Source organism: Moschus berezovskii, chromosome 13 (genome assembly GCF_049115385.1).
Source record: "Moschus berezovskii isolate FMDL1 chromosome 13, NW_MosBer_1.0, whole genome shotgun sequence".
NCBI classification, from domain to species: domain Eukaryota; kingdom Metazoa; phylum Chordata; class Mammalia; order Artiodactyla; family Moschidae; genus Moschus; species Moschus berezovskii.
Window position 1 is genome coordinate 82,396,382 of NC_142472.1, and position 17,291 is coordinate 82,413,672.

The window sequence follows — 17,291 nt, forward strand, 5'->3', positions numbered from 1 at the left end:
AAAGGGTAAAGCTATGAGTATTATTTAGCCAGATTTGGGTTTTAACAAGCTCCAAGCTTAAATTGACCGTGAGCCTTTCTCCTTAAAGGAAAGGCGCTTTTTCCTCTGGGGAGACAGGGCCTCTCTTTCACTGGGCTTCTGCTTTTCTTCTGAAGCACTTTCATAATCAAGTGACTTTCCTTGCCGGGGTACCTGGGGACCGCTGATTTTTTCTGAGGATGCAGAAAGTTACATATTGATTGCTGTTGCTCGCGGTTTGTTTCCACCGGCGCGGGCAGAAGCGGTCGCGCCAGCACCCTCGCATTTATACACACACTGAAATACACAACACACACACCCTGCCTCAGAAATGCGTACACACCCCTCTGCACCTCATTTAGATGGGTCCACGCTCAGCAGGAAGATATACGTCCTCCCTTGGTATGAGTGAATGTACGGTGCGTGCGTGTGTGTGTGGGAGAGAGCGAGAGAGCCGAAGCCCACCAGGAAGACGGCAGCTATCTTATTCTGCGAGCACACTGCGATTCCGGCTTCCGCGTACACCGGATAAAACAATAAATAAATCGCTGTCAAACTTTTTTTTTCAGACTCTCTTTTTTTCCAGAGGAAGACGGAGGAGGCGTTTCTCCCGGCAGTTTAAGACTCGGGGGACCCTGCGGCGAGGCCCGGGGCGCCCCCGCCGCGGCGAGCGCGGGGCTGGGCCAGCCCGGCCGGGCCGGGTCTCGCGGCTCTGATCAATGGCTCTGAGGCGCCGGGACCGCAGGCCCCGCCCCCGCCGCCTGTCCGGCGCTCCCATTGGGCGCGGGCCGGGGAGGCCGGGCTTGGCGCCTCGCGCCTATTGGCTGGCGGGGAATCAGTATCAATGTTTAAGCGGCGGCGTGAGGTGAATAGAGTCAGTCAGCGAGAGGCGCTGGGGAGAGAGCCGGGACTGCGAGCCCGGCGGATGCGGCAGCGGAGGGCAGCAGGGGGGACGCCGCTCCAACTGTTGAATTTTCACCTTTCCTTTCCACCGGTGCTGTGCCTGCGGACATGGATTTATTTGCTTTGAAATCCGCACGTCTTTCCCAGGCTGTGAGCTGATCCTGTCAGGCACCAGATTGAAAGAGACCACCCGTTACAGAAAAGGAGGAAAAAAAAAAAAGCCTCCACAACGGACTGCACAATTAACTACGCACACCAGTACTGGACTTTGTGAACAGAAAACACTGACAGAAAAATCGTGAACTGTGATGCGGAGCTAAGCTGTGAACAGTCTCTCTAATCCAGATTTTTTTCTCTTTTTTTTTTTCTCACCCAAGACTGAAAGATTTGGGGGTTCCTTTACGCCTAACAAAAAGGGAAGGTTTTTTTTTTTCTTTTTTAAAATAAAAACACCTAGCAAAACAGACGCCTTGCTTTCCAGAGCCTCGGACTCCGGCAGAAAGAGGTAGAGTAAAAGTGCTGCTGGATTCAGCTTCACCTCCCTCCTCCCCTCCCTGCCTTTCTCTCGCTTTTTCTTTTTTTTCCCCCAAAACATGAATCTGGCTTTTCTTTCTGTAGAGTGAGTCAGAGAAAGCGTTAGGAAGAAGCCACAACTAATGTCTGTGAAGGGAGGATCATGAGGCGAGAGTGAATTCGATTCGTTCCGCTGCTTCTGACTCATCCGGCAGATCGGAACACCTGCATTTCTGGATGTGTCATTCCCGTTTGTCTAGGCGCCTCGAGAACCCGAGATAATGTGTAGACAGACCCGTGCCTAGCATCCCCTGGGCGGTAGCTCCCCGGGGTGGGTGCCCCGGCTGAACCGCCGCGGCCGCAGCTCTTCGTCCGCTGCCCTCGCGACTCGCCCAGAGAGACTGCGAGAGCGAGACTGCAGAATTCATCACGCCAAACCTTGATGTGTTCCTTTCATCCAGCCCACCCCTACTATAGGAAAAAATTTGAAGAAAAAAGAAAAAGCCCGCACTTTATTCGCTTCAAATATTCACCACTTTTATTCCTCGCCAAGGTTTTCCTTTCTAGATGAAGAGGACTGGGAGGCAGGGCCATTGGAAGGAGATGCTGAATAGAAAGAAAAGAGAGGCACTTGACAGCCCAGCCCTGTGAATGCAGAGACTGTTTCCCTTCTAGCGAGAGACAGGGAGAGTGTGTGTGCGAGGACTGGGAGGGTGGCTCCCCCTTCCTTTTTATTCCGCCTCTCCCTCCCCCTTCAAATCTGCACATCCAACCATGAGTTGCCTGTTGATTTCCTTTCGCCTGGGAAGAAAAGCAAACTGGAATTAAACTGCAGGGAGAGAAGTCCTTGCTCGCGGGCAGAGAATGGGATGGTAGCGGCGGCTACTGGCTCAGCGTAGAGAAATCAGAGTGCATTCTACCAACAGAGGCGGAGATACATCTCTACATTTTCCCCCTCCCAACAGAGTCAAACCGCAAACGCAGATCAGGCTGTGGCTTCCTCGTCTTGGGGGAGAGCCTTTTCCGAGGAAGAGAGGGAGGAGCCTCGTGGAGGGAGGAAACTACAAATCCGGACACTAGTTCTTTGCGCTGCATTTCCTCCCCTCCCTTCGGCTGCTTGGAACGGAGAGGGAGGAAAAAAAAAAAGAAACACCCTTGGCTTGGAGATGCAGTCTGCCGCCACCGCTGCCTCAGCCACCAATGCAAGATTAGATCTCTAAATGCAGCAAAACACTGCCTGAAAACAGACTAACCCGCGAAGCAAGCAGACGTTTCACAAGGCTCCGAGGAAGCTTCAATATATCTGACTCTCTCTCTCTTCGCTGTTCCTCATTCCCATCAATTTCATCACTGGAGAAGAGAAACAAGTAAGGATTTCACTTTCTGATCTGCCTAGAGACACACCTCCCAGCTCCCTCCCCCACCCGATGTGAAGAGTATTCCGGAGGCAAAAAGCTGGAGTGGATTTGCAGCGCCCTAGCGGGAGTGAAGAAAACCAACGGATTCTTTAGCTCATTACCATCCTCCCCAGACGCGATTTCCTTCTTATCGCTGGTCTCATCGCTCAAGTTTGAGTCGCCCGAAGTCCAGGAGGGAGAGACAAAGCCCCGGGCTCTTCCCCAGCCGCAGGGAGCCTCCGCCTTGCTCAGTGCCCCTGCAGCTCCGCTGCACCGCTGCTCGCAGCCCAGTGCGGATGCTGTAGATCAACAGGTTCGGGGAACTTGAGCGGAATAAGGAGAGACCGCCGGGTGCCGCATCCCGGGAGCCGAAGGAAGAGAGGATCCAGAGACTTGTGGCTCGCGTCGGGCGCGGAAGCTGCGCCCCGGGCCCCAAGCTGGCGCGAACCCATCCGCTAGCCCCTCCAGTCCGGCTGCTTCTGCCAACACCCCGCCGGTCTGGGATGTACCTTTCCATCTGTTGCTGTTTCCTCCTATGGGCTCCAGCCCTGACGCTCAAAAACCTGAACTACTCAGTGCCGGAGGAGCAAGGGGCCGGCACGGTGATCGGCAACATCGGCAAGGATGCTCGACTGCAGCCCGGGCTTCCACCCTCAGAGCGAGGCGGCGGTGGTGGCGGGCGAAGCAAGTCTAGCAGCTATCGGGTGCTGGAGAACTCGGCGCCGCACCTGCTGGACGTGGAAGCGGACAGCGGGCTCCTCTACACCAAGCAGCGCATTGACCGCGAGTCTCTGTGCCGCCACAACGCCAAGTGCCAGCTGTCCCTCGAGGTGTTCGCTAATGACAAGGAGATCTGTATGATCAAGGTAGAGATCCAGGACATCAACGACAACGCTCCCTCCTTCCCCTCGGACCAGATTGAGATGGACATCTCAGAGAACGCGGCCCCGGGCACCCGCTTCCCGCTCACCAGTGCGCACGACCCAGACGCCGGCGAGAACGGGCTCCGCACCTACCTGCTGACGCGCGACGACCACGGCCTGTTCGCGCTGGACGTCAAGTCCCGCGGCGACGGCTCCAAGTTCCCAGAGCTGGTTATCCAGAAGGCGCTAGACCGCGAGCAGCAGAACCATCACACTCTGGTGCTGACCGCCCTGGACGGCGGTGAGCCGCCGCGGTCCGCCACGGTGCAGATCAATGTGAAGGTGATTGACTCGAACGACAACAGCCCCGTCTTCGAGGCGCCCTCCTATCTGGTGGAGCTGCCCGAAAACGCCCCGCTGGGCACCGTGGTAATTGATCTGAATGCCACCGACGCCGACGAGGGTCCCAACGGCGAAGTGCTCTACTCTTTCAGCAGCTACGTGCCCGACCGTGTGCGGGAGCTCTTCTCCATCGACCCCAAGACCGGCCTGATCCGGGTCAAGGGCAACCTGGACTATGAGGAGAACGGGATGCTGGAGATCGACGTGCAGGCTCGAGATCTGGGTCCCAACCCCATCCCGGCCCACTGCAAGGTCACGGTCAAGCTCATCGACCGCAACGACAACGCGCCGTCCATCGGTTTCGTCTCCGTGCGCCAGGGGGCGCTGAGCGAGGCGGCCCCGCCCGGCACCGTCATCGCCCTGGTGCGGGTCACCGACCGAGACTCGGGCAAGAACGGGCAGCTGCAGTGCCGGGTCCTGGGAGGAGGGGGGCCGGGCAGCGGCGGCGGCCTTGGCGGCCCGGGAGGCTCCGTGCCCTTCAAGCTGGAGGAGAACTACGACAACTTCTTCACGGTGGTGACCGACCGCCCGCTGGACCGCGAGACCCAGGACGAGTACAACGTGACAATCGTGGCGCGGGACGGGGGCTCGCCTCCACTCAACTCCACCAAGTCGTTCGCCGTTAAGATTCTGGACGAGAATGACAACCCGCCTCGTTTCACGAAGGGGCTCTATGTGCTGCAGGTGCACGAAAACAACATCCCAGGAGAGTATCTGGGCTCGGTGCTGGCCCAGGACCCCGATCTGGGCCAAAACGGCACAGTGTCCTATTCCATCCTGCCCTCGCACATCGGCGACGTGTCCATCTACACGTACGTGTCTGTGAACCCCACCAACGGGGCCATCTACGCCCTGCGCTCCTTTAACTATGAGCAGACCAAGGCGTTTGAGTTCAAGGTGCTTGCTAAGGACTCCGGGGCGCCCGCGCACTTGGAGAGCAACGCCACGGTAAGGGTGACGGTGCTAGACGTGAATGACAACGCTCCGGTGATCGTGCTGCCCACGCTGCAGAACGACACGGCCGAGCTTCAGGTGCCGCGCAACGCCGGTCTGGGCTACCTGGTGAGCACCGTGCGCGCCCTCGACAGCGATTTCGGCGAGAGCGGGCGCCTCACCTATGAGATAGTGGACGGGAACGACGACCACCTGTTTGAAATTGACCCATCCAGCGGCGAGATCCGCACGCTGCACCCCTTCTGGGAGGACGTGACGCCAGTGGTGGAGCTGGTCGTGAAGGTGACGGACCACGGCAAGCCCACCCTGTCCGCGGTGGCCAAGCTCATCATCCGCTCGGTGAGCGGCTCCTTGCCCGAGGGCGTTCCCCGGGTGAACGGCGAGCAGCGCCACTGGGATGTGTCGCTGCCGCTCATCGTGACCCTGAGCACCGTCTCCACCATCCTCCTAGCGGCCATGATCACCATCGCTGTTAAGTGCAAGCGCGAGAACAAGGAGATTCGCACTTACAACTGCCGCATCGCCGAGTACAGCCATCCGCAGCTGGGCGGGGGCAAGGGCAAGAAGAAGAAGATCAACAAAAACGATATCATGCTGGTGCAGAGCGAGGTGGAGGAGAGGAACGCCATGAACGTCATGAATGTGGTGAGCAGCCCCTCCCTGGCCACCTCCCCCATGTACTTCGACTACCAGACGCGCCTGCCGCTCAGCTCGCCCCGGTCCGAGGTGATGTATCTCAAACCGGCCTCCAACAACCTGACTGTTCCCCAGGGCCACGCGGGCTGCCACACCAGCTTCACCGGACAAGGGACTAACGCGAGCGAGACCCCAGCCACGCGGATGTCCATAATTCAGGTAGGAGACTTTTAGCATCACTGGGACTTCACTTTCTTGCTGACTTGGGGAGCTGTCCTGAAACCTTTGAAACAGGACGAGCCACACTGCCAGCAGCTGTGAGAGGGGCACTTACTGAAAAGGATTTACATTTTGGCCACTGCCTGCACAGCATAGTCTACACATAACCCCTCCCATGTGAATAGTCGAAAATTTACAAGATGTAAAATGTCTTACTTTTGTTGCATTTTAAACGTTTATTTTATTATAGGTTTTAAAATGTTACCAGGGTTCAGTGTTCACAGTTTATTTTACTTTGCTGGTCTGCATTTCTCTCCACAACAGAGGATTAATAGAGTAGAACATTTTTTTTCAGTTAATTCACTTAAAATTTTTGTATTTCATTTAAAAAATCTGATGGCAAAAGAAAGAAATGTATTCCCCAATATTAAGTAGTTAACTGCTTTTTAAAAGAAGCTAACTACTTAAGTACAGAATAGCAACCAACAACCCATCAGAATTTTCAGAGCATGAATCAATATCAGCTTTTACCACCACCTCCCAAATCAGTGTTTCTATTTAAAAAGTATTCTAAAGGACCCAAATCTTATTAATTCTTCAGCTGAAACTGCAGACAGTGCATTAGTGTAGCTTAACCTTGGAAATGTGAATTATACTCTGAAGATCTTTGAGAAACTTGAAAAAGTATAGGCTCTAGATATGACTTATATCTATATCTATGAAGAGTTTGTATTTATTTTGTCCTGTGATTTTCCTGATCTGTTTCCTTACAGTCATTGAGAGATGAACAGAGTACACTAGAGGTGTGGTCTCATTCCCTGCTGTGAAAACAGGAGGCAAAGTTACACTAAAGGCACCTGTACCAAAAAGAATTCCAGGATGCATTTAGTTTGCATACTGCATATTTTCAGTATATTTAAATGATCTTTAATATATATCAGACAGTAGATTCACATTATTGGTATATGAAAAAAACTAACTGACCCAACATGGGTGCTGGACTAACTAAAGCAGTTGATTGTACTGTGTTTAGTTACTGCCTAGTTTCTTTATCTACTATTAAGTTGTGTCACAAAAACCAACTTAATTTTTGCTTATCAGTGTGGGTTGCTAAAGATTCCTCTGGATGAGCAGTACTTGCAATTTGAAATTGAGTTTACTGAAAGTGACATTTTGGGAGGAAAATTAGTTTGGGACAAATGAAAATAATTTGCTCAGAATTTTGTGCTTTGGAAAAACAAATACCTTTTAGTGACACTTGACTCAGTAATTTTTTTATTATTAAAAACATTGATTATTATAAAACAGAGTAGTAGAATTTCATAATCTTATCATTTTAAACAGAAGTGTAGCAAATAGTAAACCTCAGCAAAACAGTGTCTTATAATATTTTAATGTCCTTGTCAATCAGACTCATACTGAACGCTCCTGAATGCTAAAGTGTCCACTGTAGTTTTAAATCCCATTTTTTACAGTGTTTACTGTACATTAGTAATCATGATTTTTGGAGATCTCTACAAAACTGAACAAGAAATTTCTTCCATGAAAAATTATAGTTTCTATGAAAGTCTGTGTGTAAAACTGGTATTTATGACAATTTCTATAAATACACTTGTTATATACTTTTCTTATAGTTTTACCATTGACAGTTAAAATGATATCACAGAGGGTTCATGCTTAATCTTCCACTTCAAGTACTATGAGTTGAATTCTTATTTAGTGTCCAGTAAAAATGAAGTTTTTTCTGTGAAATCCTCAGCAAGCCTGATTCCTGATCAGTTTGCTGCTGCTGCTAAGTCACTTCAGTGATGTCCGACTCTGTGTGACCCCAGAGACGGCAGCCCACCAGGCTCTGCCATCCCTGGGATTCTCCAAGCAAGAACATTGGAGTGTGAGGAGCAATCTTGGGTAGAAGTACCAGGAGGCTTTGATGGACAGGGGTCCCTGTGCAATGTTTACACCATACTGTTCTTGAAGCTGGCCATTGCCCAAGGGACAGATGATGGTAATTTCTCTCATTAGCAGTAAAACTTGAGCCAGAGCAAATCACACACACACACACACACAAGGTTGGGGAGAGAGAGTTTAAACAGAAAACGAAGGAGGCAAACTTCCTTGTTTTCCTGCTATTCCCTTTCTTCCAGAATCTTACTTCATGACATAAAGAAACAGGATATGTTTAAGTTCTTGAAATGGTTTCCAACCTGGCTCAGTTGCCCATATTGCTTCTACCCTGGGAGTTTTTGCAGTCTTATAAGGGATGCCTTATAAGTTCCTAATATGTGAATTTCTTTTTAAGTGTGTCAAGTTTTTCTCAGTGCCTATTATGGGGAACAGAGTAAATTGAGTACAGTGACCTTGCTTTTTTTCTTTCTTTTTAAAACTAGTGTGCTGCAAACACTTTGTGCTGAAGTGACATGCTCAAATTAAAGCGTTCAGGCATCCCATATTCTTGTTTCAAGTTCATTTATTAGTGTGTGTTTATTTAACACAACCTGTTGAGGAAACATACTATTAAACCCATGTATTTCTGAAGGAAGAATTTTGGTCCACAGAATACAGATAGACTAGGAGCTATTGGGTCTGGTTTATCTTTATTTTCCAGCATCTTGGGTGCTGTTTAAAATATTCCCAGTGTATTTCTATTAATGAAATGAAAAAAAAAAATCATACTGTTTTGAGATGCACTGTTAAAGGGTGGTGAAATGAAATTTAGGAACTTTGGGATTTATAAGATTCATGTTACAACTCAAATTAAAATTTCTCAAAAGATTTTGTGTGAGTTGCAGACTCTAAAATTTTAGGATTAATATCTATAGATTTTTTGGCATGAATTTTTATTGAGAATAGATGCCGAAAAATCATGTAGACTGGTGTAGAAACAGTGGTTTGTGAAAAAGTATTTTATTGCAGATTTTCTTCAAATTTCTCAGCCCATGTAAAGTCAGTCTATAAAGTGTTCAAACAATTGACTAGTGATTAAAACATCCTCAGTAGTGTGAATCATAATACAATATTATTATAATGAAATATGTTATTAACTTTAAAGACACAAAAGTAATTTAGAAGAAAACAGGAGCACAGATTTCGTGGTCGGTTAGACAGATTATTCCACAAATTTATAAAAGCACTCTTCATCGGAACAGTTTTCATGTGAATTATTTCATAGTTTAGTGTAAGGATCTAAAATCAAGTGGAGGTCATTACTAATTGTCATGAGTTACTGCTAATTGTGACTTATCAAGAATTACTTATTAGGTAGATGGGTAAATTTTCCACAGGTGCTTTCAATGATGGCCTGGTTGCGAAGAGGGAGGGGGCTAGGGACTTCTCACTGGTAGGAGAATTTCCAGTTTTGTTTGAACATCTGTGTTTTCAGTTTTTCTTTTTTTTGGTAGCACATAAAATGTAGTCATCTTAATATGCTGTCATAGAAGAAAATATGTTGACCCAACAGAATAAGATATACTAAAATAAACTTTTGAAAAGAATACATTCTTACACAGTTCAATTTTAAAAGATTCACATTCTGGTTGACTTTAGACTTTTTATCCTGGAAGAGGAAATCCTTTTGATATACCTGGATGGCCTTTTCAATAAAAGTGAATTAAACATATGAAAATACCTTCAGTCAATCCAAATATATAAAAATGAGATTGAGGCATAGAGGACTCTAGTATCATAATATAGATAATAAACTCAGTATCTTAGAATGAAAAGGTGAAAGACAAAATACATCTTTCCTAGCAACATTAACTGTTGTCTGTCTTGTTCCTACTTCTCTAATAAAAGAGATTTTTGGCTTGGGGCCCGGATGAGTTCTCAAGACCACAATTTTCAAAACTTCATACTCTGGTATGGTAGACATTTCAGTAACAAGCACACATTCATGATTTTAAAGAATCTTTTGCAGTATTACTCTAAGATGAAACAGTTTTATTAGTTACATGCACTTATTTCCATAAACCTGATATATGTCTCTATTTCTAGGGTTTGTGATGGGCTGAGTAGGAAGGGAATATCCCTATCTTACTGCATGCCCCTAGAATTATCTTGTCCAGTTGCATTTTTTTAAGTTTTTTTAAAAGATAGGTTTCAGTTCTAATTCAAATTCATGTGAATACACAATCATCAAAGATATCTTTCTATTTTTGAAGTTGAAGTGCTAGTTGCTCAGTCATGACCGACTCTGCAACCCCACGGATTGTAGCTCACCAGACTCCTCTGTCCATGGAATTCTCCAGGCAAGAATACTGGACCGGGTTGCCATTCTCCTCTCCAGGAGATCTTACCAAACCAGAGTTTGAACCTTGGTCTCCTGCATTATAGGCAAATTCTTTACCATCTGAGCCACCAGGGAAGCTGGCTTCCTGTTTTTACTATATATTAAAAATAGTACGAATAAAGTAGGAATAAACTTTAAAAGATACTCAGCAGTTAAGGTGGATACTCAGCAGTTTGAGTTTCTTTGGAGAAGAGTTTAAAATTCAAATTATTATCATTCTTGCTGCTAAGTCGCTTAAGTCGTGTCTGATTCTGTGTGACCCCATAGACAGCAGCCGACCAGGCTCCGCCATCCCTGGGATTCTCCAGGCAAGAACACTGGAGTGGGTTGCCATTTCCTTCTCCAATTATCATTCTTAATATGTTATTATTTTTATTCTTACTTTTGAGTGTGCTTTTGAAAATCTCAGCTGCAGTATAAATCTCTGTGCATTTCTCTATTTTATAATAAAGAAAAAAACAAAACTCATAACATTTTTACTATATGAACTAGAACCCCGAGGCTCACTTTTAGTATCAGGTGATCTAACTGCTCATGAGGTAATAGTTTCTTTAACCATTATTTTTTAGCTTTCAAGAAAACTTTCAAAATATTAGCTAGATAGTACTCTATTATCTTTAAGGTCTTATGCTTACATCTTTATCAGACTCTTAAAATGTAAGAGTAAGATGATTTTTAATTTTATTTAAGTTCTTTGAGTGACTTGTACAATTTTTCTTGAATTTTATGAGTGAATTTTGTAATATCAATAGATATTATTGTATAGAAATCTGCACGGAGGATTTTATTCTTGGCATCTTCTTATTATTTAAGGCTGTGTGCAATCATGAAATATAGCAGGCCATAGAAAAGCATGCTCTAAAATTCCTATTTCAACTGCTTGAACATATTTTTAGTCAAGAAAATAAATTTACATGTTCTAAAGCATTACCTGTTGTCTATAACTATATTGATCAAGTCAAACTCAAAAAATAAAATAAGAATATATTTTCCAAAAACTTTTCTTTATAAAGTTACTCATAATACATTTTATTCACTTTTTTATGATGCATAGATACACATTTATATATGAGGTTAAAATAAATGTTAGTTTTAAAATAATCCCAAATATTATCTCTTAAAAGACTTAGAAATATTCATATTTAAATCTGTAGACAAATATTTAATATTGTTGAAAAGGATAATATTTATACTTTATCATGTTTCACTACTATCATCAGATTTCAAATTTTTCACTGTTAGTGCTGTTTATGTAATAAATGCGGTAGAAATACATCTATATAAGAGATGTAAATTAAGAAAATATTAAAAAAATTTTAAAGTTAATAAAGGTTTACATGCCTTAATTCAGTGAAGGCTGGCTCTGCCCATATTTATGAACACGTGAACAAACTTCCTGGCAGAATTAATGTATGCATATACATGTGTATATGTCCTTACATTTTCAGTGTGCTGTACATAAAGGGTCAAGCACAAATATTAGCCCATTTTTATACTTTTCTTATTTCAAAGGTAGTTTTCTTTTCTACGATGAACTCAAACCTTTCTTTTTCCTTGAAAATATTTTTAAACTTGATAATCTCACTGTTTAAAGCTTCAAACATTTTGAAGTTCCTTAAAATAGAGGCAGTTATTCCAGAGTAGTTCAGGAACAACTGGCTTTCAGTGGACAGTAGGTTGGAGTTTATGTAGATTGGGGCTTCCCTGGTGACTCAGATGGTAAAGAATCTGCCTGCAATGCGGGAAACCCAAGTTTTCTGATTCTTCCGGTAGTGTGGTGGGGTGTCTAGAGGCACTGTGAGAGTATATGATGAAACCAGAGCGGGAAGGTGAAGCCAGTGGAACTGGTCTCATGCCAGTTAGGAAGTGAAACTTAACTCCCCTATGCTGAGAAGTCTTGCAATACACTCAATAGTGGGTAAATTCTTACAAATGCACCTGCTAATTGTGATTTTAGTCATTGCTTCAGAATGTATTCCCCTCAGTGATGCCTCTGTTTAATAAATCCCACTGGGCATTATCTTAAAGCCATCTTTTAGCAAAGTCTTTAGGGAGAGGGTGAGTTGTTTTTTTTTCTATTGAATTCCTTCAACCAATGGCTGTCTATTTGTTAGAGACTAACATAATGGTCATCTTGCCTATCAATTTGAAGATAGTGTTGACTTCTGACACCCATCTACAGAATACTTTTAAATCTTCATTGGACCTACACTAACCTATTGTCAACCTGTTTTAGCAAAGGAGATGTTGACAAGAATTCCCTTCAAAGGCACACAGTGTTTTACAGTTAGTCATAGCTTTCACCACTAGCTTTGACAGTGATGTATTGCTATCCTTCGGTCTCCTGAAATAAATTATCTTGTAATAAAGAAGTTCTTAATGGAATCAACATTTTGTCCTGTGACTAAGCAGAAGCCTGTTCTTGCTTCCTTGCTACTGCAGAACTATAAATTCAATATTTTTAAGGTAAAGCAAAAAAAAAAAAAAAAGATTAACAAAATACAGATGCAAAGTTGTGGAGTGTGGATGGCATTTTTCACTCTTGTGCACTGTGTTCTTCCAGTGATAGACTGTAAAATTGGTTTCAGACAGTGTTTGAGAGAATCTATTGATATACATGTGACACACTTCTATTTGTCTGTTCTGATCCTAGTGACATTCTGATTACTGGTATTTGTAGGCTCTGCCCTGGATCTATTCCAAGGATTTTTATTGTAGTGAAATGACTCTTACAGTTCATTGAGCATCTAGCATAACTGTGCTAAATATGATTGGCACGTTTGCATATATTTATTCAAAAAATAAGGCAGTTAAACAGCATAATTATGGGAAAATGAATCATAACAATAAAAGACCATTTAAGTTAACAAGCTTTGTGATCAAAGGATAAATACAGGTTGGATAAATTAGACTTTAGATGTAACTAATCTACATAAATAGACTTTATTCTGATTAGGGGAATGGAATATATTAAAATAATTTGATGGTATAAGAAATGCATTTTATTTCATACATTATGAAATATTTAAAGATTTGAGTTATTTTCTTTATATTTCTATTCTTTGTAATGGTTGTGAACCATATTTGTGTTGAATGAAAAACAGGCAAGGTAAAGATGGCTATTATCTTGTAAACTTGTTTGGTAGAATACACGCTGTAAGAAAAATATTTATTTTTTAGGCTTGTAATATATTTTATTGATTTTTAATTAGTGAAACATATTAAAGGGACCATTTAAAGGAAAAATTTCTTGTTTACTTATTTTATCAACTAGAAGCAGCCTTTGTAGAATATGAAAGTGTGAACATTAAAGCTCTATTTCATGTTTTCAAAGTTATATATTCATAATCGTTTTGTAGATATATGCTGTTTTCAAGAAACACTGGATACATGTTTGTAAATTATATTAATATGGATATATATAATATGGATAATGACTATATTCTCAACTTTTCTAATGCTATTTTGATGGCATATTTATTTTTAAGTGATAGGTTTAACTTACGTGACTCAACTAATTTTTTTCCAGCAACTGTGGTGCTTAGATATGTTTTCTTAAGCTTCACTTGGTGGTAACTTTAAAAATGGAATTTAAGCATAAGTCATCAACTGGTATACTTTTACAATATTTCTACCTGAATCAGTAATCATTGTTAAGCAATGACTGAATTATACTTATACCTAGAATTTTCATGTCCTCCAATTCAGTAAAACTCAAATTAAAATATATACATATATCCCAAATTTTAATAGCTTTTATAAAGCAGAATCACAATTATTTTATTATAAGAATAAATATTCACAGGGTCAAAATTTCATTTTTATTTTCAGAATCCAATTTTCGACAATCAATGTCTTAGAAAAATTTTTAATTTTTATTTATGTGCAGTACAAACATTTGTATCAGTTTCAAGACTCAAAGCTATAGTTTTCACCCTTATGATATATTATTCCTTTTATTTTCACAGATTCCCATGTAAAAACCTTTGCTAAAAGCTCTTCATTTTCTTTTGCACACAGCATAATTTAACAGAATATACTGAGATTATTTTAGGACGAATGTTTGATAGATTTTTGATAATTTTCCACAACACCAGAGCAACTGACTATGCAAAACTGATATATATATATGCAAACAACTCACTTATAATTACCACGAGAGGGATTATCCATCCACAGTATGAGGTTACCAAAATGTACTTTTACTGATGTCCCTATTTCAGTAAATGAGGTAACAGTAAGAAATTAGAATGTTTGATAAATAATATGTTTAAAGTCTTAGAAAAACTTGCTAGAAAAAGTGTTATCCTTTAGTATTTTTGAAAAAAAGAAGACAGCTTTCAAAAGGGAATATTTTTTTTTCCATTTCAAACTTGGCAATTGCTTAGTTATACATCTTTACATAAATATTAGTTATAAAAATTTCTGGACAACTTGAAAAATAATTAGTTTTGATTTCAATAGTTCTATCGGCAAAAACCCAGGAAACTGCTTGATATTGGTGACTTCTATTACTGTGTCTTCTTAAGACACAAAATTTCTATTTTGCTTTGGCAGTTTTGCATCTGTTTTAAAATAGTTTATCCCAAATCAAATTAATGCACTAATAATATGAATAACAGATATAAACCATGCAAAATGAAAGATAAATCAACCATCTATCATTACAAGCATTGCAAATTAAAGATTGTGCGCAAACTTGCCTTCACAAAGTTTTAAGGCAAGACACTTGATTGCTTTATGTTTATTATTTTAGCTTTGGATGACATTGTGTAACATTAACAATTGTGTTTTTTCTTTTTGTTTTAAACCAACCATTATTCTCTTACTTTAATTTTGATTAATTAAATCAGAAATTTCTGATTAATGAGAAATGTTTGGAGATATAGGTGACTCTTACTTGGCATGGCATAGGCACAAAGTCCATTTGTAATTTTAGGAACAATGAAAATATATTGGTGCTAATGCATGCATCTAAATGTAGGATAAAGACACTTTATTGAGTGAAGATATTATATGAAAAATAGGAAATATTTTGATACAATACATAGGTTGAAAAAAAAAGTTTATAACCTTATACTTTAAGTGTTGGCAGATACATGGATAGTACTTATTAGATAAATTTCCAAATCCTGACCTTCTAGGAAGGCTAGTATTTATTCTTAGATAATACTAAGGCCAACAATAAGGGAACTATCTTAGTAAACAAATCCCACTCCCAGTCAAGATAAGGTTACTGACAAAAGCCTATTCTGCAGTGTGGCCCTTTCATCAGCTGTGCCAATACCAACAAATGAAGCAAAATGACTAAGCTGGGAGAAACAAGACAGGGAAAACATTTAAGGAGACTTTCTTTTTTTTTTTTCCTGATTTTGAGCAATAGGTTTTCCATGTTCTTTTTTTTTTTTTTTATAATCAAGACAATTACATAGTAATTTGGGTTAAAATGCATGCCCAGTTCCCCGTTTCAAAACCCAATTTGTTACCACCTGTGGCTATTTCTATTAAAAAAAAAAAAAGAAACATAATTACTATGAGTCTCAGCAGTCTTAGAGTAAATTTTTGCAATTACAATACTTCCCTTGGGCAGATGTGTGAAAATGGCAGATTAATTCCTGCCAGGATCTTTCTGTTCCTTGTGCATTTTTAGTTTTGGTGTTGCCTGCTTATTAGAATGGCTCTGTTTGCTCTGGTTAAAGGTTATGTCAGTGTTTCCATAGTAAATCTCTAGAAATGAAGATTCACAAGTGAACCATTAAATTTTGCCTTAGGTGAAAAGTTGACATGTAACGTCTTAGCAAAGGAGTAGTTATTATTTTCCATCACACTCTGTTGCTGGGTTAAGTTTGAAGTAAATGGTAGCAGGACCATTTGGCAGTGTTGAAAAAGCAGGACTGAGGCTAGCAGGCAAAAAGAAAAGTGCAGTCTTTTGAACTATGAAATAATATCTAATCAACAGAAGCTGATGGAAGTATTTTGATTCAGTGCTTCATCTCTAGCTACTTATTGCATAAGATTTTTAAAGAGCCACAATAAAAATATTGAGGCTGAATAGCTAATAAGAGATTTAACACTCCATCAATTTCTGTTCATTCCTTCGTTTCATTATGATGTGTAAAGTGAAAGTGTTAGGCACTCAGTTGTGTCCGGCTCTGCAACCCCATGTAGCCCGCCAGTCTCTGTCCGTGAAATTCTCCAGGCAAGAAGACTGGAATGGGTTGCTATTCCCTTCTCCAAGGGATCTTCCCTACCCAGGGATCAAATCCTGGTCTCCTGCATTGCAAGCAGATTCTATACTATTTGAGCCGCCAGGGAAGCCCTGAGATGCATAAACTATATTCTTAATAAAGACCTAATTGATTTACACACAAAATAGCTAATGTTATTAAGTTTGAATAGTTTTTTGAATCTCTGGCTCAGTGTTATAACTCTTTATTCATAAAGTTAATTTATCACAAAGTGGTCTAGATAGGAGAATGGTTGAAGACAGTGATCACATCCATCTTGTTTGTCTTTGTCGTTGACAGAATCTAACATAGTTTAATACATAGTAGGCACGTAAAATATGACTTATTTGTGATGACATGCGTGAGCCGGGGCTTGGATTCAAACCTAGAAGTTATTCAGGTTAAAGCTAAGGTTGTTTATAGAAACATGTTGAAATATTGATCTGTTGGTAAATAATGTATTTGAAGGTGGCCTATTTGATAATTTTTATTCATAGTTATTACATTTTTAATAACTGCAATGAAAATTTCTATAAGTTATACTGATAATTTTACCAGTCCATGGGAAAAAAAACAGGTGGTCAAGGTTCACAATTTACACAATATGTTTATAGTTATGTGTGTAGATATATAAATATGGGCTTCCTAGGTGGCACTAGTGGTAAAGAACCCACTTGCCAATGAAGGAGACTTAAGAGATGAAAGCTCAATTCCTGGGTCGGGAAGACCTCCTGGTGGAAGGCATGGCAACACACTCGAGTGTTCTTGCCTGGAGAATCCCATGGACAGAGGAGCCTGGTGGACTGCAGTCCATAGAGTGGCAAAGAGTGAGACACACTGGAGTGACTTAGTATGCAGGCATATATAAATATAA

At 41.7% G+C, this 17,291-nt stretch overlaps 1 protein-coding gene across 3 annotated transcripts in view; it reads left to right on the forward strand.

Moving 5' to 3' along the window:
* The first annotated feature begins 915 nt into the window (after positions 1-915).
* The window catches only part of PCDH17 (protocadherin 17), a 125,333-nt gene continuing 108,957 nt past the window's right edge, over positions 916-17,291 (forward strand). For all 3 annotated transcript variants that reach the window (XM_055426008.2, XM_055426009.2, XM_055426011.2), the window contains exon 1: positions 916-5,905. In XM_055426008.2, the coding sequence (XP_055281983.1) occupies positions 3,335-5,905 (2,571 nt within the window). In that variant the 5' untranslated portion in view covers positions 916-3,334. The remainder of the gene's footprint in view (positions 5,906-17,291) is intronic.